The sequence below is a fragment of the Octopus sinensis genome, linkage group LG9, assembly GCF_006345805.1.
Source record: "Octopus sinensis linkage group LG9, ASM634580v1, whole genome shotgun sequence".
In the NCBI taxonomy this organism is placed as follows: domain Eukaryota; kingdom Metazoa; phylum Mollusca; class Cephalopoda; order Octopoda; family Octopodidae; genus Octopus; species Octopus sinensis.
Window position 1 is genome coordinate 75,768,214 of NC_043005.1, and position 24,000 is coordinate 75,792,213.

The 24,000-nt window shown below is 37.8% G+C and overlaps 1 protein-coding gene across 1 annotated transcript in view; it reads left to right on the forward strand.

Moving 5' to 3' along the window:
• Positions 1–3,764: 3,764 nt before the first annotated feature.
• LOC115215448 (lisH domain-containing protein C1711.05-like) overlaps positions 3,765–24,000 on the forward strand; it is a 37,170-nt gene continuing 16,934 nt past the window's right edge. Inside the window, exons 1-4 of the mRNA XM_029784610.1 lie at positions 3,765–3,838; positions 4,640–4,742; positions 8,891–9,402; positions 9,731–10,014. Coding sequence (XP_029640470.1) covers positions 3,765–3,838; positions 4,640–4,742; positions 8,891–9,402; positions 9,731–10,014 — 973 coding nt within the window. The remainder of the gene's footprint in view (positions 3,839–4,639; positions 4,743–8,890; positions 9,403–9,730; positions 10,015–24,000) is intronic.

The window sequence follows — 24,000 nt, forward strand, 5'->3', positions numbered from 1 at the left end:
CCTTGTGCCTTTAGTAGAAAAGGATATTATTATTAAGTTGTTCGTGACTGAAGGGGGTCTTTACTTTACCCAAATATGTATTAAGATTACACTTAGGCAATGCAATCTTAATAACCTGGTGTAGAACCCAGTCTACATATGCTTTTGAACAAAGCACTAGTTGAGTACGGAACGATAATAAGATAGAAGAGATGACAAGGTAATATAACAGTTATCCTATGAACTTCATTAGCTTACAGGTGTTTTCACTATAAGATACATAGTTGAGTAACACCTTACAGCTTCATCAGAGCCTCAGGCTGTTGTGAAGCTGTAAGTAGTTACTTAGGCACTCAACTATGAGTCTATGAGTCACATCTTGTAGCAGAAACAGCAGTAAGCTAATGCAATTCATAAGATAACCATTTTACTCCTTTGTCAACTCTTTTTCCTTATATACACACACATGCATATATATTTGCATGTATATATAAACCCTAGTATAAGTATATGTATATATAAAACCTGGTATAATGGCAACTGAAGATCAAATCAATGGAAACATAATGTAGATGGAATTGTTTGGAAAGTGTTCTTCTCTAAAAATGAAGTTAACAGTCTTGAAAATTACTATCTTATCTATATAACATAATAAACATTAAAAAAAATATTCTTCTAAGTTCTATATCTGTATATACACACACACTCATACACATGCATTAATACGCCACACATGTATGTATACACTTTCCTATTTCTTTATGTATTCAGTTATTTACTGATATTAATTGAAACTACTTTTTTTTTATCTATTTCTAACATTTGTCAAAAACAAAAAAAATATGTATGATACTGCTGAAAAAATATTTTTTCTATGAACTGTAAATAAATATTGTGGCTCAAATTTTCAACACTTCCTACTTTTTTTTCCTACTTAGTAAGAGTCTTGGAGCAAATGGTACTGTATATATTCAAAAATAGGCACAAGCATGGCTGTGTGGTAGGAAGCTTGCTTCCCAACTACATGGTTCCAGGTTCAGTCCCACTGTGTGGCACCTTGGGCAAGTATCTTCTACTATAGCCTCAGGTGAGTGGATTTGGCAGATGGAAACTGAAAGAAACCCATTGTATATATATGTACGTATATATATTATATATATATATATATATATATATGTATATATAGTTCAAATTTACAGTAAATAAAAGACGAAGACAAGTGTAGGAACAACAGGCAGGTGTATTAGTTTATCACTCAGGAAAACTGGAAAAGTCTTTTACATTTTGAGCCTATGCTCTTCAACAGAAAGGATTGAGGAAAAAATGTACAGGAAAATGAGGTTGAGTGAAAGGGAGATAATAATAATGGCAAGGGTAATGGTGACCTCTAATGAACTAAGGTACACAAATGTGTATGTAAGAATGGTGTGTGTGTGAGTTTGTATGTGTGAACGGAGGCAAGTGAGTCTAACGTGTGTGTGTTGTGTGTACCAGTTGATGTGTGCATGTTCAGGCGGTGTATGCAAATGTGAATGTGAGTGTCTGACACACACACTCATGTGCGTCAGTGTTTGTCCCCACCCCACTGCTTGACAACTTGTGCTGGTGTGTATGTCCATGTAACTTAGCAGTTCAGCAAAAGATTCTGATAAAGTTAGTACTGGGGTTAATACATTTGACTAAAATTCTTGAAGGCGGTGCCCCAGCATGGCTACAGTTTAATGACAGAAACAAGACAAACAGTTAATAATTTACAGTTGTTACTAAATAAAAGTGAAAGAGTGGTGCAAACATCCAATACAACTTACATACTGAATCTTGTAGTTGGCTTGAAATTCAGTGCATATGGCCGATGCTGATGTTATGTAACAGGCACCCATGACAGTGGCATGTAAAGAGCCCTCTTTGAATGTGGGGCTTCATGGAAGCCATGATAAGTGACTGAGACCTTTGACAATATGCCAAGTGAAAGCATAATTGTGGCTGGTGTTGGTGTCATGTAAATGGCATCCATGCTGATGACATGTAAAAAACACCCATTACACTCTGTAAAATGGTAGGTGTTAGAAAGGGCATCCAATCATAGAAACCATGCCAAATCAGATTGGAACCTGATTAAAGTGGCGAGCTGGCAGAAACATTAGCACACCGGGTGAAATACTTAGTGGTATTTTATCTGCTGTTACGTTCTGAGTTCAAATTTCGCCGAGGTCAACTTTGCCTTTCATCCTTTCGGGGTCGATCAAATAAGTACCATTTGCATACTGGGGTCGATGTAATCAACTTAATCCATTTGTCTGTCCTTGTTTGTCCCCTCTGTGTGTAGCCCCTTGTGGGCAGTAAAGAAATAGGTATTTCGTCTGCCATTACGTTCTGAGTTCAAATTCCGCCGAGGTCGACTTTGCTTTTTATCCTTTCGGGGTTGATCAAATAAGTACCAGTTACATACTGGGTTCGATGTAATCGACTTAATCCCTTTGTCTGTCCTTGTTTGTCCCCTCTATGTTTAGCCCCTTGTGGGTAGTAAAGAAATAAGAAATCAGATTGGAACTTGGTGCAGCTCTCCAGTTTATCAGTTTCAGTCAAACTGTCCAACTCATGCCAGCATGGAAAGCAGATGTTAAATGATGATGATGATGACATTAACACACACAAGTACACCAGCAAATAATTGGGTTTCAATGGTGAGTTAGTTAAATAATTATGCAATGTGTATGAATATTGACAGTGTAAACAAATACATATTGATGAGGTCAGATGCAAAACCAAATATGCCTGCCATAGCGGAATTCAATTCTGCCACCAAACAAACATGCCAATGCTGATATGGAGTCTCATGAATTAATGAGACTAGATGTGGGTCAGGTTGTGTCATTGATATGTTTCCTTCTTAATCACGTGGTTTTGGGTTCAGTCCTACAGTGTCTTCTGTAATAATCCTGGGCTGACCAAAGCCTTGTGTGTATATTTCATAGAATGCCACAAGAAATGCTTTGCTTGATCTTAACTAAGAACTGTTCGTTAGCACGCCAGGTGAAATGCTTAGCGGTATTTTGTCAGCCGCTACGTTCTGAGTTCAAATTCCGCCAAGGTCTACTTTGCCTTTCATCCTTTCAGGGTCAATAAATTAAGTACCAGTTATGCACTGGGGTCGATGTAATCGACTTAATCCCTTTGTCTGTCCTTGTTTGTCCCTTCTATGTTTAGCCCCTTGTGGGCAATAAAGAAATAAGAACTATTCCTGTGATTTTGTCACTGGTTACCCCATCTTTGCACAAACCTGAACTGCATCTTGTCTCAACTAATTCTCTCCCTAATTAGTTGTACTATAACTCCTGTTACTTTCATAAATTGGCCATCAGTTTGATGTCTCTACTGTCACATCTTACAGAACCATCACATACTTCTGTAGCAGTTTATGATGATACTGCTATACCAGTCATTACATACAACATATCTTTGTATTAATTCATTGATAATGCAAGTAACTAGTACATATTCTGTTTATTAGAATATTTTCAGTGAGACAGCATCAGCCCTTGATGGACCATTAGTCTTCCAAGTCTTCATATCCTTAATTGTGCTTTTGTGGATATTTCTTGATAAAGATGATAAAGGTGTTGGACAGCCAAGGAACTGGAATAAAATACTAAATACCCATGTATAAGGAGTAAATAAGACTCTGCATGATATGTGTGCAAGTATGCAAGTGAGTCTGTGTGGTGTATGTGACAGCTGCAAGTGGGCTATGAATATGAGTGCACAATGCCAATAGGTCATACAAGATGGACTTTGATATGAGTAAGATTGTAAAAAATAAATATGGTGGAAGCTGCCGTGCAAAGAAGTCTGGAGAATGGTGAGTTGAACAATGATAGTGTTTCACATAAATGTATATATATAGTTTGTTATTGAGTTAATATGTGATCTAAATGAATGCTAAGTTAAGGGTAAAAGTGAACACTACAGATGACAAATAACCCATTGCTTTCTAACTGTATGACTAAGTTAATGTATGTATTGTACATGTATTCATGTAAATATATATACATGCATATATGCATGTGTGTAAAACAAATACTGAATCCCTAATTCCATTCAGGTGGAAGCACATGGCCAAGTGGTTAGAACAGCGTACTTGCAGTTGAGGGATCGCGGGTTTGAATCTCAGATTGGGCAATGTGTGTTTATGAGTGAAACGCCTAAGCTCCACGTGGTTCTGGCAGAAGGTAATGGCAAACTTCTGCTGGCTCTTTTGCCACAACTTTCTTTCACTCTTTCCTCTTGCATGTAGCAGCTCATTTGTGATAGACTGGTATCCCATCCAGGTGGGAAAACTATACGCCAACGAAGCCAGGAAACCAGCTCTTATGAGCTAGGCATAGCTCGTGAATGAACAAACAAAACAAACAAATTCTTTTCAGGAGAAAATAATACAAAGAAATACATCATTGGCTGGTAAACGAGAAAAATATTTTTAAAACAGATAATAAGTTGAAATATTTAATTCATAATTCAAAGTAAAACAAACCAAGAAACTGCTCCATTGTTGGGAAAAATTAGCAGAATATAAGAAAAAAGTGTTAGTTTACAACTTCCTGTATGATTAGTGGTTGTTGTATTACAGTTATATTTTCTTGTTTTTATTTTTTTGTTGAAGCAAAGCAGTATGGAACTGGTACTTGGTCTCAAACTGTTCAAAACAAAGAAATCAACAACTAAAGGAAGATAGCTTTAACCTGAACCAGCCATATCCAGCCCAAGTATTCTGTTTATTTTATTTTCAAACGGACCAGATCTGGCTTTTCACACATACCATACAATGTCATTCTAAAGAGAAAAAAAAATTACATCAAAATTTCAAAGCTACAAGATAATGCCTAATTAATTAAAATGAATAAATAAATATTACATAAGACTGCTAAGGATTGAAGCTGATTAGCCATTCGGAGCAACTGACATAACTAGTGTTACTGTAGACATGGCTACATGTATACTCTTTTACTTGTTTCAGTCATTTGACTGTGGCCATGCTGGAGCACCACCTTTACTTGAGCAAATTGACCCCAGGACTTAGTCGTTGTAAGCCTAGTACTTATTCTATCTATCTATCTCTTTTGATGAGCCGCTAAGTTACAGGGACATAAGCACACCAGCATCGGTTGTCAAGCGATGTTGGGGGGACAAATACAGACATATACACACACATACATATATATATATATATATATATATATACATATATACGGTGGGCTTCTTTCAGTTTCTATCTACCAAATCCACTCACAAGGCTTTGGTCGGCCCAAGGCTATAGTAGAAGACACTTGCCCAAGGTACCATGCAGTGGGACTGAACCCAGAACCATGTGGTTTGTAAGCAAGCTACTTACCACAACAGCCACTCCTGCATCTATGACATGAACATGTTGAAAATTTTATAGTCATTATGCGAAACAAAACTTGTTTTATTGTCTAAGATAAAATTTCTCAAGATGGGAGCATATGCCCCCATTAACCAGTGAGGAGTGGACTTTCAAAATGGGGAATAAGTAAGTGGCAAGAAAATAAAACTTGCAACAGAGTTTCATTTATAAAATTCTTTTGAATGTTCTATACAAACATTGTCCATTCATGGCCGTGTGCTCATTTTTTTGGAAAATCAAGATAGGGAATTAGGCAAAAAATGTTGAGAAACATTGATCTATAAATATATAAACACATACTGGGCTGTTGAAATCATGGAAGATATCTGTTCATTTACGAAAATTTACATTTGTTTAAAAGTTAATGGGTTGCCAATGCAAGAAATTAAACATAAATTTTCATTTTGTTTCTCAAATACCAACAAAACAAGATTTTGTGGCATCTTGTTTTCAGTAAATTAATATGACAATAATTTCTCTCTACCTTTCCCCTATGAGATGTGAGTAGCCATGCAGTCCCCTCTATGGGAACCTGCTCTTCTCAACTCCTCATAATAATCTTCTTGTTTCCTAGCGTGGAGCTTTTCCCACCTCCCCAGATTTCATAGTCCCACAAACTGCACGATAGCCTCAATGATGGAAGTTGTATGAAAAAAATATACAGTCCATGCTGTAAAGTGGTTGGTGATAGGAAGAGCATCCAACCGTAAAAACCTTGCCAAAGGAGTCATTGAAGCTTAATGCAGGCCTTGGAAGCATCAGATCCTGTCAAACCATCAAACTCTTGCTAGTATGGAACAGAGATGTTAAATGATGACAACAACGAATTTGTGGTTTGAGAATACAAATTGGAATGGGACAGAATTCAGACGTGGACAATTTTATTAGTCGAGGTGAATGTGTTTGTGAAAATTTATACTGATAATATAATTTGATCATTCATATTGAAGAAATATGTTATGGAAAATGAACATAGATATTTTTATGTTTTCATGTCTATGGATTAATTTGCAATGCAGAATCAGATAAAAGGCCATCAGCAAAAAGAAAGATCAGGTAAATGTACATAGTTAAACTGGGAGATGTAATCTGTCAGAAGATAACTGCCAGGAAAAAGAAAATGAAATGGAAGAACAAAGGAAAAGCCTACACATGTTTGCTGCCAGAATGAAAATCAAAAGAAGAGATGCTACTTAACTATTGTTGAGAAAATGTGCTAAGCAAGAATTAGATAATAAACTATGAACATCTTGACTTCTCTTTAAATGGCTTAAAGGTGGATCATCGACAACTTACAGATTTCTGATTGGCTAAAATTTCTGATTGACTAAAATCTGTGAAAGGTTAACTTGTTTGATTGGCTAAAATTTCCAATTGAACCAAAATTCATGGTTTGTTTAAATGACACTTGGGACAAAAGTGAATCAAAATCATGCCACTACATACATAAGCAAGACAATTATTGAGAGTACTCAATGGCTTTGCAAGTTGTTGGTGCTACAACTTTATGTCTATGTGAAATAAACAAATGCTAAGAATGGATCAAACACATGCAATATAAGACAGAATATTTACCATATATTAATTCATTGGACATGTAGCTGTTTTAGTGACTCTTCACCTCATCAGCTGCTGTAGAACTAAAAACAAATATTTGTTTACCTAGACAATTTTTAACAATTGATAACCATTCTTCTGTTTGCTCATTGCTGAAGCCTACTTTTCTTTATAATTCTGTTGATTCAAGGCCTCAGATGGTATGAATTCCCAAAGGTTCTTCAGTCCCTTGGGTTACAGGAAATTTAAATATCATCCCATATTCTTAAGTACTATATAAAGTCTGTCATATATGTGTACACCTCATATATGTGTGTTCAACTTTGTCTATATCACCCGAGCTGCTTCTAATTAATATGTGAATTTTTTTTCTAGGGCATGACATATTCAGACATGCCAGTAGATGGTTCTTAAACCATTTAGCATATAGTCATAGCCAGTTGGACAGCTCACAGCAAACTCCATGCTCGGTAGGTAGCATTGAGAAACAACAACAATAATGAAATATTGATGTCTATCGCTCTGAAAAAAAGCATTTAGCTCTATTGGATCCTCTCTTCTTCACCAATGTACACATAGTCACTGATTTTAATGTGCCTTTCTGTAGTATAGAGTAATGCAGATTTACTACAAATATCTACTTCATGAGATTGATGCTATATCTTAGCCAAAATCAATATTAACAAGAGAAAGAAAACTAGCAATGGACAAACAGTAGTTTAAGAGCATTAGAAATAAAACTATACTAAATTTATACAGTTTATTATAGATTTTTGCTCTTCAGTATCCAGATAACCCCTAGATAAGGCTATTGAATTCACCTGAGGATATACTTTGTTAGATGAAACAAATTTAGAAATAATTATTCAAACCTTACTCTTTGATAAGGACACAGTCTAGATCAAAGAAGTTGGAGCTTGTGGGGCTATTTGAAGCCTGGATGAAATTTTATGACAGTGTGCACATATGAGATCTGGTTAGCCTATATATGTGTTGGATATACAAAAGAATAGATTTATGGATTCTTTTTCAAGGATGACAGGCTAACATTGTCACAGTCTGGCAATGGTTATACAATAAATTCTTTGAGAAATAACTTGTTTAGCTCCTTCAGTAGTCTGGGATTAAAAATAACTGTATCTATCAATTACAGTATTGTTGACATTTTAGATATCACACTTAGAAAATGATATGGCTGTGTGGTAAAAAAAGTGTGCTTCTCAACCACATGCATCTGTGTTCAGTCCCACTGTGTGACACCTTGGACAAGTATCTCTTAGCCTTGTGATTAGATTTGGTTGACAGAAGCTGAAAGAAGTCTGTCATATATATGTGTACACCTCATATATGTGTGTGTTCAACTTTATCTATATCCTTCGAGCTGCTTCTAATTAATATTTGAATTTTTTTCTAGGGCAAGACATATTCAGATATGCCAGCAGATGGTTTTTAAACCATTTAGTATATAGTCATAGCTAGTTGGACAGCTCACAGCAAGCCCCATGCTTGGTAGGTGGCATTGAAAAGCCACAACAATAATGAAATATTGATGTCTGTCGCTCTGAAAAAAAGGGATCTGATATGAGTTGTCTCACTTGGCTATGACCTGCTTTCAGGTGTTTTTACACCAAGGGAATTTCGATTATATTCTCTTATGCCTCAAAAATGCAGCTGCCCAACAAACTAACATACACACACACCTTGTGTATGTGTGTCCGACTTTGTTCATATACATAGAGATACTTCTAATTCATATTTGAATATATATATATATATATATATGTATATATATCCCAAGCAACATCAGGAAAGTTCCGAGGGTAGGGACTTCCGGGAGAGTTCAAAGGATAGGGACTTCCGGGAAAGTTCAGAGGTTAGGGACTTCCTGGAAAGTTCCATGGATAGTAATTTCCCGGAAAGTTCTGAGGATAGGGATTCCTGGAAAGTTCTGAGGATAGGGACTTCTTGGAAAGTTCCAAGGATAGGAACTTCTTGGAAATTTCCGAGGAAAGAGAATTCTTGGAAAATTCCGCGGATAGGGACTTCCTGGAGAGTTCCGAGGATAGGGAATTCCTGGAAAGTTCCAAGGACATGAACTTCCTGGAGAATTCCGATGATAGAGACTTCCTGGAAAGTTCCAAGAATATGGACTTCCTGGAAAGTCGCAAGGATAAGGACTTCCTGGAAAGTTCCGAGGATAGGGACTTCCTGGAAAGTTACAAGGACAGGGACTTCCTAGAAAGTTCCGAGGTTAGTAATTTCCTAGAAAGTTCTCATGATAGAGACTTCCTGGAGAGTTCCGAGTATAGGGACTTTCTGGAAAGTTCCAAGGATAGGGACTTCCGAGAAAGTTCCGAGGATAGGGACATCCTGGAAAGTTCTCATGATAGAGACTTCCTGGAGAGTTCCGAGTATATGGACTTCCTGGAGAGTTCCGAGGATATGTACTTCCTGGAAAGTTCCGAGGATAGGGACTTCCTGGAAAGTTCCGAGGATAGGGACTTCCATGAAAGTTCCGAGGATAGGGACTTTCCTGAAATTACCGAGGATAGGGAATTCCGGGAAAGTACCGAGGATATGAACTTCCTGGAAAGTTCCGAGGATAGGGATCTCCTGGAAAGTTCCAAGGGTAGGGACATCCTGGAAAGTTGCTGTGAGCTGTCCAACTGGCTATGACTATATGCTAAATGGTTTAAGAACCATATGCTGTTATATCTGAATATGCCATGCCCTAGAAAAAATTCAAATATTCCTGGAAAGTTCCGAGGATAGGGACTTCCTGGAAAGTTTCGAGGATAGTGACTTCCCGGAAAGTTCCGAGAATAGGGACTTCCTGGAAAGTTCCAGGGATATGGACTTCCTGGAAAGTTCCAAGGATAGAAACTCCATGGAAAGTTCCGATGATATGGATTTCCTGGAAATTTCCGAGCATAGGGACTTCCTGGAAAGTTCCAAGGATATGGACTTCCTGGAATTTTCGGAGGATATGGACTTCCGGGAAAGTTCCGAGGATAGGGACTTCCGGGAAAGTTGCGAGGATAGGGGATTCCTGGAAAGTTCCGAGGATTTCATGGGAGGAGGAAGAAGAAGAAGAAGAAGAAGAAGAAGAAGAAGAAGAAGAAGAAGAAGAAGAAGAAGAAGAAGAAGACAACAACGACAACAACAACAATGACAATAATTCTATAGGCACAAGGCTTGAAATTTTATAGGGAGAAGGCTAGTTGATCACCTTGACCCCTAATGCTAAACTTGTACTTATTTTATCAACCCTGGAAGGATGAAAGGCAAAGTTGACCTTGGCAGAATTTGAACTCAGAATGTAAGGACTGATGAAATACTGCTAGCCTGATGTGCTAATGATTCTGCCAACTTGCCATCTAGATAACAAGAACAACAACCACAACAATAATAATAAGTGTTTCAAATTTTGATACAAGCTCAGCAAGTTCAGGAGAGGGTGTAAGTTGCATTATTTTATTGACCCCGAGAAGATGAAAAGTACAGTTGACCTTGGTGGAATTTGAACTCAGAATGTAAAAAAAAACATAAAATCTCACTAAGCAGGTTGTCTGACACACTAACAGTTGTGCTATTTTACCATCTTGATAATAACCACATCATCAATAATAATAATAATCGTTTCTACTAAAGGCACATGGCCTGAAATTTCGGGGGAAGGGGCTAGTCAATTGCATCGACTCCAATGTATCACTGGTACTTAATTTATTGACCTTGAAAGGATAAAAGGCAAAGTCAACCTTGGCAGAATTTGAACTCAGAACCCGAGGACAGATGAAATGCCACTAAGTATTTTACCCAACATGCTAATGATTCTACCAGTTTGCCACCCTGGCACAGAAAGTGTGTCAATAGCCAGCTGGGGGAGGTGTTCTCCTGGGGCTACAAGCTACAGTAGCATCCACCTTTAGGGGCTAGCCACATTTAAGTGGCAAATATACTTCACGCTGTCGTGCAGCTACTGTTTATATCATGCTCAGAGATTTATTATTGATAATAATAATAATATAATAATAATAATAATAATAATAATGATGATGATGATGATGGTTGCTGGGAACAACCCACATCTTGCACAAGATGCAGTGAATTCAGTTCAACAGAGTAGCTCATGATTGAATAGAACACCTCAAATACAATGATCTTCACACACATCTTATGCACAATGTACTATACAAGATTAAAGCTCAATGAAATAACACAACCCACATTTATTTCCTTATTGCTCACAGGGAGATAAACATAGAGGAGGCAAACAAGAACAGACAATGGGATTAAGTCAATTAGATCAACCCCTGTGCATAACTGGTACTTATTTAATTGACCTCTAAAGAATGAAAGGCAAAGTTGACCTCGATGGAATTTGAACTCAGAATGTAATGGCAGACAAAATACCTATTTCTTTATTACCCACAAGGGGCTAAACACAGAGGGGACAAACAAGGACAGACAAACGGATTAAGTCGATTATATCGACCCCAGTGCATAACTGGTACTTATTTAATTGACCCTGAAAGGATGAAAGGCAAAGTCGACCTCGGTGGAATTTGAACTCAGAACGTAACGGCAGGCAAAATACCGCTAAGTATTTCACCCAGCATGCTAATGATTCTGCCAGTTCACTGCCCTGTAACACAATCCACATTGCCTACACTGATATAGCAAGAAACGAGAAACTAAACTCCATGACAAAACAAACTGATGTAGGAAGAGTCTACACTCTTTCAACCCCCACAAAAATAAAAGCACAATGCTGTCCACCCCTCAGGAATATGGAGGTGCACCAGGTGGTGCAGTAGAAACTTGCATGAAACTAATGAAAGGAAAAAAGAAATTATTTCTTTTATTTTTTTTTTAACAGCAATAAAAGTAATTATGAAATTGTTTTTGTTGCTGTTGTATATAAACAAGAGTAATATTAAATGAAAAGTAAGTAATATTTATGTATTAAAAGTCAAAAATCAATAATTATTTTACAAAGTTAGAAATCAATATATATTCATTAAGAATTTACTTCTGTAAAATGAAAGTCTTTTAAGTAGGTTATAACATCTAAAAACATACATTGTTTATCACATCAACAAAACAATTGCTTCAGTATATTATCTGCTTATTAGAAATTATCTTCCTAAAAATAGACAATAGTTTGATTGAGGTAGTTGACATCTCTCACCCATAATGTCTTCAATAAATTCTATTTCTAAAATAGAATGGTGATTGGTCATGCCAAGTGGCGCCTCTTTCTCTAACATATTCCATTATTATAATTAGTGACAATCCCTTAAACGAGTTGACGTTCATTATGTAATTTCTATTTTTCAAACAGAGTATGAAATTCCTGATTTTCTTCTTTTCCAACAAGACCCCAAGGTCTAAGTGCATTTAAATGAAAGATCCTTCTAGAAAAAGCTGATGTTGTTGCTTGGGATATGATGCAGCCATGGCTGTATGATTAAGAAGTTTGGTTCACAATCACCTGGTGTCAGGTTCAGTCCCACTGTATGGCACTTTGTCCTAGGTTGACCAAAACTTTATGAGTGGATCTGGTAGACAGAAATTGAAAGAAACCCATTGTGTACATTTATACAGGGTGGGAAAGCAAAACTTGGAAAATAATAGATAATTCACCAAGTTGTTTATATTACAACAGCCAGCAACCTATCATAAATATAATTTTAACACAAGTTTATAGGGATATAAAGGGAGAATTTATTTATTTGTTATGAATACAAAATCGCGGCAAATGCCAGTAGCAATCCAAAAACCTTCTTTGCCCATGTCCAGCGGAATTCCTGCTTGAACAACCAGATTGCAACGTTGGTAGACTCAACAGGCGTATCGATTGAGGACCCTTATCAACAGAGTCAATTATTTGCCGAGGCTTTTTCAACTATTTTCAAACAAGATGATGGTCGTGAACCCCCTCCATTTGATAGATCGGTACCTCCAATGCTTCGATTGATCATCATGCGGGACCAAGTCAAGCGTGTTATTCAAGGCCTCGATGTCAACAAGGGTCACGGCCCTGACGGCATACACCCACGGGTTATCAAAGCGTTGGCTCCGGTCATCTGTGAGCCCTTAACACGACTATTCAATATGTCATTGGCGACGGGTGTTATACCTGCAGACTGGAGAACAGCGATAATCTGCCCAATTTTCAAGAAAGGGAGCCGCGAAGACCCGCTTAACTACCGACCGGTTTCCCTTACATCAATAATCAGCAAGATGTTTGAAACCATCCTTAAGAAAAGTATGATGCTCCACCTCCTAAACACAGCCTCGATCACTGATTCCCAACACGGCTTCGTGCCGAAGAGATCATGCTTGACCAACTTACTAGTAATGGAAGAATTAGTGACGCGCATCCTCGATGATAGTGATGCTGTTGACATCGTTTTATTGGACTTTGCCAAAGCTTTTGACTCGGTAAACCACCACCTACTACTTGTCAAGCTTCAAGCATATAGTTTCCATCCGGATATTGTACGATGGGTTGGTGCCTTCCTCTCAGATCGCTCCTTCCAAGTTCAAGTTAATGGTTTGCGGTCTGACGTCTCCAGTGCGAGCAGTGGCGTGCCTCAAAATTCAGTGCTTGGGCCCTTGTTGTTCTTAGTCTTCATAAATGACTTGCCTGACGACCTCATGCAACACACCCTTCTATTTGCCGACGATATCAAACTGGTCGCTCCTCGCGGTAGTATAGAGGATCTTCGTCGATGCCTCCACCAAATTTGGAAGTGGTCTAACGATTGGGACCTGTGTCTGAACGTGTCAAAGTGCTGTCATCTGCCTGTCGGCTCTACTCCTGCAACTCAACTTGATTTCGAGCCGGGTCGTCTGCTGCTGGAGAGGACCGATCAGATAAAGGACCTGGGTATCTTGGTGGATTCCTCCTTTTCGCCTTCGGCCCAGTGCGTCCATGCTGCCAACAAAGCGCGCGGAATTCTGTTTTTGATTCGACGGTCATTCGGAATGCTCACAGCAGCCATATTCCTGCCACTCTATGTCACGCTGGTGAGACCCATATTGGAGTATGGGATTCAAGCCTCTTCTCCTTATCTCCTCAAAGACATACAGCACCTCGAAAGAGTCCAGAGGCTGGCTACCCGCATGGTTCATGGTCTCAAAAATTTGTCCTACGAAGAAAGGCTGAGGACGCTCGACCTTTGTTCTCTTGAAAAACGCCGCCGCCGTGGTGATCTCATTCTCGCCCACAACATCATAAGCGGGAAGTGTAACCTCTCGAAAGAGCTGTTCTTCACTCCTGCTCCGGAGCGTCGGCTGCGGGGTCATTCCGAAAAGCTCTACCTGTGACGATTTCATCTCAATCGAAGGAGGGGAGCTTTCTCTGTCCGGGTTGCGGATCTGTGGAACAAGCTGCCAGACGAGATGGTGAAGATGCCGACGACCGCTTTGTTCAAAGCCTCCCTGGACCTCAAGTGCCTGAACTCTTTACATGAACACCACCCTGTACTTAACTCCATGTCCCCCTACATGGCCTTGCTATTTGCTTTTGAGCCAAATTAACTAACTAACTAACTAACATGTCTGCCTTAATTGTCCACCACAGCCTTCACACACTGCCTGAAGGCATCACAACTCTTCTTGATGAAGTACTCAGACATGCTGTCCCACTCTTTGCTCAGGATTTGCTTAAAAGGATCAAGACTTGGATGTGAAGCTCTGTTAGAGTGCTCCAATTTTTCCCATACTGCATAGTCCAGGGAATTCAAGTCCGGGCTCTAAGGAAGTTAGAAGTTGGCCGGCCAAAAGTTGGCGAAGTTGTCTTTGCAGAATCTCTGCACTTTCTTCACCGTATAAACAAGAGAACCATCTTGAGTTCACACATAATTACTGTTGGGTTAGTTAGACTTCAGCCAAGGCAAAACCTTATACTGCAGGACTTTATGATAAACGTCAGCCCCCACCTTTTCCCTAGTCTTGAAAAAATGGAGAGGTATCTTTTGTCATTGCATGAGTCAATAGTTGTTCTGGAGTCCTCACGTATGACCCCAAATGTAAATCAGTGTATACAGCATTTCTGATGGTCTTTGGATCAACTCCCATTCCATGGACAGTTTTCTCATGGATGTTATTGGATCTTTTCAAAATTTTGGCTTTGAGAGATTTAAGAAATGCATTATCCCATTTTTTATTTATGTCTCCACTTCTTTGCTTTCTCTTGATGCCTTCAATATCCAGCATTCAGTTCTTAACATTGTTGACAGTGCTCACAGAGGCCACAACATTCTGAGCAATACATCTAATTGCAACCCCAGCTTGAAGCAAATCTTCAATGCATTGTCTCTTAGCTTCTTAAGTGGACATGTTAGATCGTATAACTGGAACTTCTGCTTAAATTAACTCTATAAACCCCAACCCCGAAATAGAAAACAATATTTTAGTATTTACACTCAAGAATACATGAAAAATAAAGGCTTTCAAAATATTCCAAGTTTTGCTTCCCCACTCTGTATATATTTTATCTTTTACTTGTTTCAGTCATTAGACTGTGGCCATGCTAGAACATTGCCTTGAAGAATTTTTAGTTGAATGAATCAATCCCAGTATATTTCAAACCTGGTGCTTATTCTGTCAGTCTCTTTTGTCAAACTGCTAAGTTACAGGAGATGTGAACAAACTAACACTGGTTTATGAAGCAGTAGTAGGGTACAAACACAGACACAAACACACACACACATCATCATCATCCTCATCGTTTAATGTTCGCTTTCCATGCTAACATGGGTTGGACGATTTTGACTGAGGTCTGGCGAACCTGATAGCTGCACCAGGCTCCAATCTTGATCTGGCAGAGTTTCTACAGCTGGATGCCCTTCCTAATGCCAACCACTCTGAGAGTGTAGTGGGTGCTTTTATGTGCCACCGGCACAGGGGCCAGTAAAGCGATGCTGGTAATGATCATGCTCAAATGGTGCCTTTTACGTGCCACCGGCACAGAAGCCAGTTAGCCGCTCTGGCAACGATCATGTGCAGAATGGTGCTCTTAGCACCCTACTAGCATGGGCAGAAGCCAGTAAGGCGACGCTGGTAACGATCACACTTGAATGGTGCCTTTTATGTGCCACTGGCACGGAAGCTGGTTAGCCACTCTGTCAACGATCACACTCGTATGGTGCTCTTTGCACCCAGCTAGCACGGATGCTAGTCATCGAATTTGATTTCGATTTCACTTGCCTCAACAGGATTTCGCAAGCAGAGTTTAGTGTCCAAAGAAGGAAAAGGTATGCATAAGTGGGCTGGTTACACCCCTGGCATAGGCCACGAGGTTATGGTCTCATTTGGCTTGCCGGGTCTTCTTAAGCTCAGCATATTTTACTGGTCATTTCCTTGGTGAGGCCTAAAGTTCGAAGGTTATGCTTCAATACTTCATCCCAGGTCTATGGAGACACACTCAGGTAGTGAGTTGACTGATCTAATAAAGCATTGGACTAAATTCATTTCAATAATTAAGTCTCTGAGTTCAAATTCCTCCAATGCCAGAATTGTCTTTCATTTATTGGGGATAATAAGGAGATGAATTGACAGCATTATTAGCAAGTCAAATAAAATGCATTTGTTTTGGCTCTTTACATATGAATTCAAATCCTGTGTGGGTGGATGGAGTGAGGAAAGCTTTGGTAGTTAGAAGTGTTGGAGTGAGAGAGAAAAAAAAATTAATGATAGGAAAGCTTGGAGAGGGTGTTTGTGGAGAGATGAGTGAATTTGATGTTGCTGATATGAATGGAATGCCTAGTGTATGTCTTGTCATGGCTACCCACTCCTATGGGGAATTAGGCCTTGGTATATGTATAGGTTCAGTATCAGCTGACTGCTGGGGTTGATATAATCGACTAGTTCCTCTCCCAAAATTTGAGGTCTTGTGCCAATAGTTGAAAGAATTTATTCTTTTCTACTCTAGACACAAGGCCTGAAATTTTTTTTTGGTGGGTGGGGCAATTGATTAGATCAACCCCAGTATGCAACTGGTACTTAATTTATCGACCCCGAAAGGATGAAAGGCAAAGTTGACCTTGGTGGAATTTGAACTCAGAATGCAAAGACAAACAAAATACCACTAAGCATTTTGCCTGGCATGCTAACGTTTCTGCCAGCTCACTCCCTTAGTTCAAAGGATTTATTGAGGATGATTAGGTGATGAGCTGGCAGCATTATTAGCACCTCAAAAATGCATAGCCACAATTCTTTCAGCTCTTTACATTCTGAGTTCAAATCTTGCTGAGGTCAACTTTGTCTTTCACCCTTTCAGGATTGATAAAAGAATGCACCACTCAAGTACCAGGAGGTGGGGCAGTGCAATCGACTTACATCCTCTTCTAAAATTACAGGCCTTGTGTCAAAATTTGAAACTATGGAAGATCATCCAGGTGCCATGAAAAAAAAGCATCTAATGCTGGTGCCACATAAAAAGCACCTTGTACACTCTGTAAAGTGGTTGGTATTAGGAAGGGCATGTAGCCATGGAAACCATGCCAAAACAGGACATCTGGAGCCTGGTGCAGCTCTCCAGCTTGCCCGCTCCTGTCAAACCGTCCAACCCATGCCCGCAGGAAAAACGGACGTTAAATGATGGCTGTTACGGAGTTCAATAAGATAATTACCAGTTGTAATTACAAGGGTGACTTAACTAACCAGCTGCACATCTGAAATCATTACAAAAACAAGCCTTATGTTTCAAACAATGAAAGAAATTTTTTAAAACAATCAAGCTAAAGTTTTCTTTTCTTTTCCTTTCCCCTTCTCCACTCTACCCTCTCCACCTCCCCTTCTTCCTTCATCCCCTCTCCCTCTTCACTTCTTCCTCCATGCCTCTCTTTCTTTCCCTACCCTCTCTCTCTCCTCCCCTTCTTTCTCCATACGTTGACTCTCTCTCTATCTATCTTCGTCATTTTTTCTGTCCCCCTCACTCTATCCTTTCTTTCTTTCTTTCTTTCTCTCCCTTTTCAGCTTTCATCATCCTTTCACTTCTTCCTCACCCTCAACCTTCTCATTTATATTCCGTCACATACACTCTTTCCCTACCTTTCTCTCTTCATTCTCCTCTTCTCTTTCATTCCTTCTTTCTTTCTCCCCATTGCATAGAAATTCTCCATTCTTGTACGTCTTTATTTCATTTCACTTTTGGTTTCTAAAGTAGGAGGCAGCTAGCATAGTAATAAGGGATCAATATTCTCACTGATCATTTAACAGGTTTTATAATAAAAATATAATAAAATGAATATTGCCAACGATAATAATGTTTTATGCTTGTTTTTGTTTTTTTATATATGCAAACCTATTCAACTGAGAACAAAGATTATCTTGTCCTTAGTAAAAAAAAAAACAAAAAAAACAACAAAAACAAAAATTAAAAACCCCAACAAAAACACCAAAAAAAGCATTGCTTCATTCTTTTAAGCTTTTATGCAATAGTTTAGTTCTTAACAACCTGTAAAATTTTATTTGAAATTAAAACTAACTTGAATAACTGAATATGGTTATTGATTGTTAAAATATATGTATGCAAAAAAAAAAAGAAATGAAGAAAAAATAGATTAATAAATAAATGCAAAAAATGTTGGAATTTAAAGCGCAAATAAAAAGAAAAGAAAACAAGAAAAAAATAACCAAAGCATATAATCAAAGGAAAATAATATATAAATTGTATTTCATTTTAATATTCATGTGAATATAACATTAGAATCTCTAATACTTGAACTGAACGAAGAGTTCAGTAAGGGTATTATAGTTATTTATTTATATAGATGACTATTATTATCATAATTATTATTATTATTATTATCATCATTATTATTATTATTATTATTACTATTATTATTACTATTATTATTATTAGTATTGTTGTGTTCTGAAGTCTTACTTTATTGTATGCTTTTCATTGTATGACCAAGCACAGCTTTGTGTGCCTTGGGAACTTGCAGCATTTTTGCATTGTTTCTCTATGTTTCAATGTTTAGCTGTGTTTCTATTGTATTGAAAGTGCTCTACATAATATATGTGTAGGCAGCGCTTATTTTTCTCTATGCTGTGTAAGTCCTGATGATTTGGGTTATTATATTTCTGCAGTAGACTATCAGAAATGCTAAAAGTATTGTACAAAAGCTTTGCAGTATTTGACTATGTGCTTTTATGATTTAAGTTCCAGTCCTGCTAAGATAGGGTGAACATATTATTTTGATGATATGCAACTGGGACAGAAGAAGATATCAATTTACACATTCGGTGGCACATAAAAAGCACCCACTACACTCTCGGAGTGGTTGGTGTTAGGAAGGGCATCAAGCTGTAGAAACTTTGCCAGATCAAGATTGGAGCCTGGTGCGGCCGTCTGGTTCACCAGCCCTCAGTCAAAATCGTCCAACCCATGCTAGCATGGAAAGCGGATGTTAAACGATGATGATGATGATGATGAAAAAGACACACACACACACACATGTATAGGATAAGGATGAGTATCCTTTCCAAGTAATACAGACTGATAGGGCCAGTTTCCCAGTTTCCATGGCACATATATTTTCCCCTTGGATGGAACACTGGTCTGCCAAAAGACCACTCAGTTTTGCCAGCAGAGTGGACCAAGTCAAATGAAGTGTTTTGCTCAAGAACACAAGACATTGTCCTGTCCAGGAATCAAAACCACAATCATACGATTATGATTCCAGCACCCTAACCACTAAGCCATGCTTCTCCACATATGTATGCATATGGCTATGTGGTTTTCAGTTCAATCCCACAGCAGTACACCTCCCTGCTGTGGGATTGATCCAAGTGCCTTCTACTGTAGCCCCAGGCCAATGAAAGCCTTATCAGAAGGTTTGGCAGGCAGAAACAAAAGGAAGTCTATCATACATCATACAACACACACACACACAGAACAGATGAGTAAAATGAAGGGAGGAAATATATGTTTATTCCATTCATTTACAGTAGGTAAACAAATGGAATAAACATCTACTCTCTCATCTCATTTCTCTTATCTCTTCTATTTATACACATTCTCTCCACCATTGTACCTTCTTGATTTTCAGAAAGAAACTAAGGTTTAGCCTAACCTCTACCACAGTGGAGGCATGTGGTTTAGTGGTTAGAATTTTTTTAAATGATTTTTATACACTGTGATTCGAAGCATTTTATTTTTGCTAAATTTTTTAAATAAATCTTTTAGCTGAGTACACTGTCAATATTTCTAGTTCTCATGCATAAAATACATACGATGCATACATGTGTGTATGTATATATGTATATGTGTGTAAGTTCAGTAAGGGTATATAGTTATTTATTTATATAGATGACTATTATTATTATAATTTTTATTATTATTATTATTATCATCATTATTATTATTATTATTACTATTATTATTACTATTATTAAAAATAAGCATAAAGATCCTTCCTGAGTCATATAGATTCATTGGGCCAGTTTCTCAGATTCTGTGTAAAATATATATTCTCCCATTGGATGGGACACCAATCCATTGCAAGATTACTTATTTCGCTAGCTGAGTGGACTAGAGCAAGATGAAATGGAGTGCTTTGCTCAAGAACACAACATGTCACCCAGCCCAGGAATCGAAACCACAATCTTATGATGATGTGTATGTATATATATATGACTGGCTCCTCGTGCTGGTGGCATGTAAAAAGCATCATCTGAACATGGGCGATGCCAGTGCCACTTGACTGGCTCTTGTGTTGGTGGCACATAAAAAACACCCACTACACGCTGTAGAAACACTGCTAGATGAGAATGGAGCCTGGTGCAGCCTCCTGGCTTGCTAGTCCCAGTCAAACCGTCCAACCCATGCCAGCAGGGAAAACGTATGTTATACAATGATGATGATGATGATGATGATGATGATATACAGAATATGTATATATATATACACACACATATGCACACACACACACACACACACACATATATATACATACACTCACACACACACATATACATATATACATACACACATGTATGCATTGTATGTATTTTATGCATGAGAACTAGAAATATTGACAGTGTACTCAGCTAAAAGATTTATTTAAAAAATTTAGCAAAAATAAAATGCTTCGAATCACAATGTATAAAAATCATTAAAAAAAAAGACACACACAATTAATCACTGACATTGTATATGTGAACAGCAGGTTTATACTTCCACAAAAACTGAATAAACACATTTATAATCAAAGCTACATTTTGTGAGAGCTAAAAGATTTGTTGAAAACAAAAAAAAATTAAAACCACTTACATGAAAACAAACTGTAAAATATTTACAAAAGCTTATTCTTGAAATAAAAGCAAAATAAATAAACCAGGATAAATCAATGCATTGAAGCATTCTTTCGGGACATTGAAGCTATTGTTTGAAAGCCAAGGCAAATCTTGGAAAACCATGAAGTCTGGGTACTCAGTGTTTAGGTCAATTTTTTTGTCCTTATATTCATCATCATCATCATCATCATCATCATCATCATCATCATCATCATCCAGTGTCTTAAATCCAGGTTTTGTCCCTGTTAATGTGGGTGGCCAGATCTACTTCAATGCCATAGCAACTGAGGTAGGCAGGTGCAGCCCACCCCACTGCCAACTTTTGGGCTGGCTGGTTCCCATTCTCTTTTGCTATTATGAGGCTTCTTTGGAGCTGGATTTTCTACAGGGAGCATGAGTGGTTCTGAGACCAAGGCCTCTACCACGATTTTTAAGAAATGTGGTGGAAAACTAGCTCAAGAAGGCAGGGATGCTACTCCCAGAGACCCCTTTTTGGAGCCCTCTTACCTAGTATATTATGTATTATTATTAAAATTGGCATGCTGGACAAAATGGTTAGTGGCATTTTGTCTATTATTATCTTATGAGTTCAAATTCTGCTGAATTGACTTTGCCTTTAATCCTTTTGGGGTTGATAAAAATAAGAACCAGTTGAAGATTGGGGTCAATGTAATCGACTTAACCCTCCCTCAAATTTCAGGTCTTGTGCCCATAGCAGAAAAGCTTATCTTATGGGTTCAAATTCTGCTGAGTTGACTTTGCCTTTCAACCTTTTGGAGTCTATAAATTAAGTACTAGTGAAACACAGGGGTTGATGTAACTGACAAAATTTCAGGTCCAGTGCATTTAGTAGAAAGGATTATTATTATTATTATTATTATTATTATTATTATTATTATTATTATTATTATTATATGTTTGACTTTTGCTTTACATTTGTACAAGTTGGCTCCAAGTCTCACCCAGAGACCTCAAGAGACAACAGGTTGGAAGTTCATGTTGTTGTTATGCCTAGTGTGCCATATATTTGGTTTTGTATTTAGTATTTTACTTGTGAATGTCTAAAAAAACCATACGAATATTATGTTTGTTTTAAAACTTGAGATTACATAGAAAGTATTTTGCGTAGGATATGAGCAGTTCCCATGAGCACTATCCTTTGAATTTCTGCCATTTTGGAGTTTCCTGGTATCTGAGTTAGGTAGCAATCAGCCCCTTTTGCTATCATTCTCAGGGCACCTATGACAACAGGTATTGTTTTAGTCTTCAGGTTCCACATTTTGCTGATTTCTATTTCAAGATCTTTATATTTGCTCAGTTTTTGGTAGGTCTTGACAGATATGTTTATATCGATTGGGACAGTCATATCAATGAGGAGGCATGTTCTTTGTCTGAAGTCTTTCAATATGATGTCTGGCCTATTTGCATCTATTTTATTATTATTATCATTATTATTATTATTATTATTATTATTATTATTATTATTATTATTATTATTATTATCATTATTATTATTATTATTATTATTACTATTAAGGTGGAAAGCTGGCAGAATCTTTACTATTTCAGACAAAATGCTTAGTGGAATTTCTTTAAGTTCTGAGTTCAAAGTCTGCCTAGCTCAACTTTGACTTTTATCATTTGGCGATTGGTAAAATTGAGCACCAAGTGAGCACTGGGCTCAATGCAATCAAGTTACATCCTCCTTTAAAATTGCTGGCCTTGTGCCAAAATTTGAAACCATTACTGTTGTTGTTGTGTAGTGTAGGAGATGGAAAGGGCTGAAGAGAAGTACACTCCACTTTGGCCAAGCCCTTATCAATGTTTTCAGGCTTCACTTGAAAAGTAAAGTGTTGAAAGGTTGATGGCAGTGGCAAGCATGACCCTAGTGAATTGACCTGTTCTGAGCCTACACCTATAAATTGAGGGAGGAAGATAAGAAGACAGTCATCCTAGTGGTCAGGATGACTTTGGCTTTGTAGAGTTGCCATGGGTAGCACATAGAAGTTTTTGGTCATCAGTCTTTTTTAATTAGAACAAATCTACCTCTTAACAAACACTACAACTAAACTAGCCTTGTGTGTCATCCAAAGAAACACTTATGAGGAAGAGAGAAACAAAATTTGAAGCTCTAACATTGAATTTGACTGCAAAATGCTCGAGCATAAATGGGAGCTAGGATAATTGAGTTGTAGTTACTACTGTTCTTTATCCCCTATTCAAAGACAACCCAGCTCTTATCATTCAGCCTTCTATTTTTTCTTAGTTTATCTACGACTATGTTATTCAAAATATCTCTACAGGATATAATTTAAGGGGTGTTGACTGGTATTTCTAGCAGATTGAATGACTGCAAAGAGGCTTTATTATTCATTTAACTGACACTTGTTGAGTAGTTGTCGTGTATCAAGGAAGTGCTGCTATTTACTGATCTTAACAGTGATAATGTAACCTTAGGATAGTTTTTTTTTTTTATCTTTCCCAGATTAATCATCAAAGACTGCAAACAGCCCCTGTCTCTGAGGCACCACAGAGCAGTGCATAGAAGTACAGCTGACACGACACCAACAGCCATATTTTTGTCACATCTGTTTTACTGATCTTAACTTTTATCTCTACATGTAAAAATGATGATGATGATGATTTATTACATCTTATGCACTTCTAATATTGTAATAATAATAATAACAATAACAATGATAATAACAAGAGCACTCAGAGAGTGC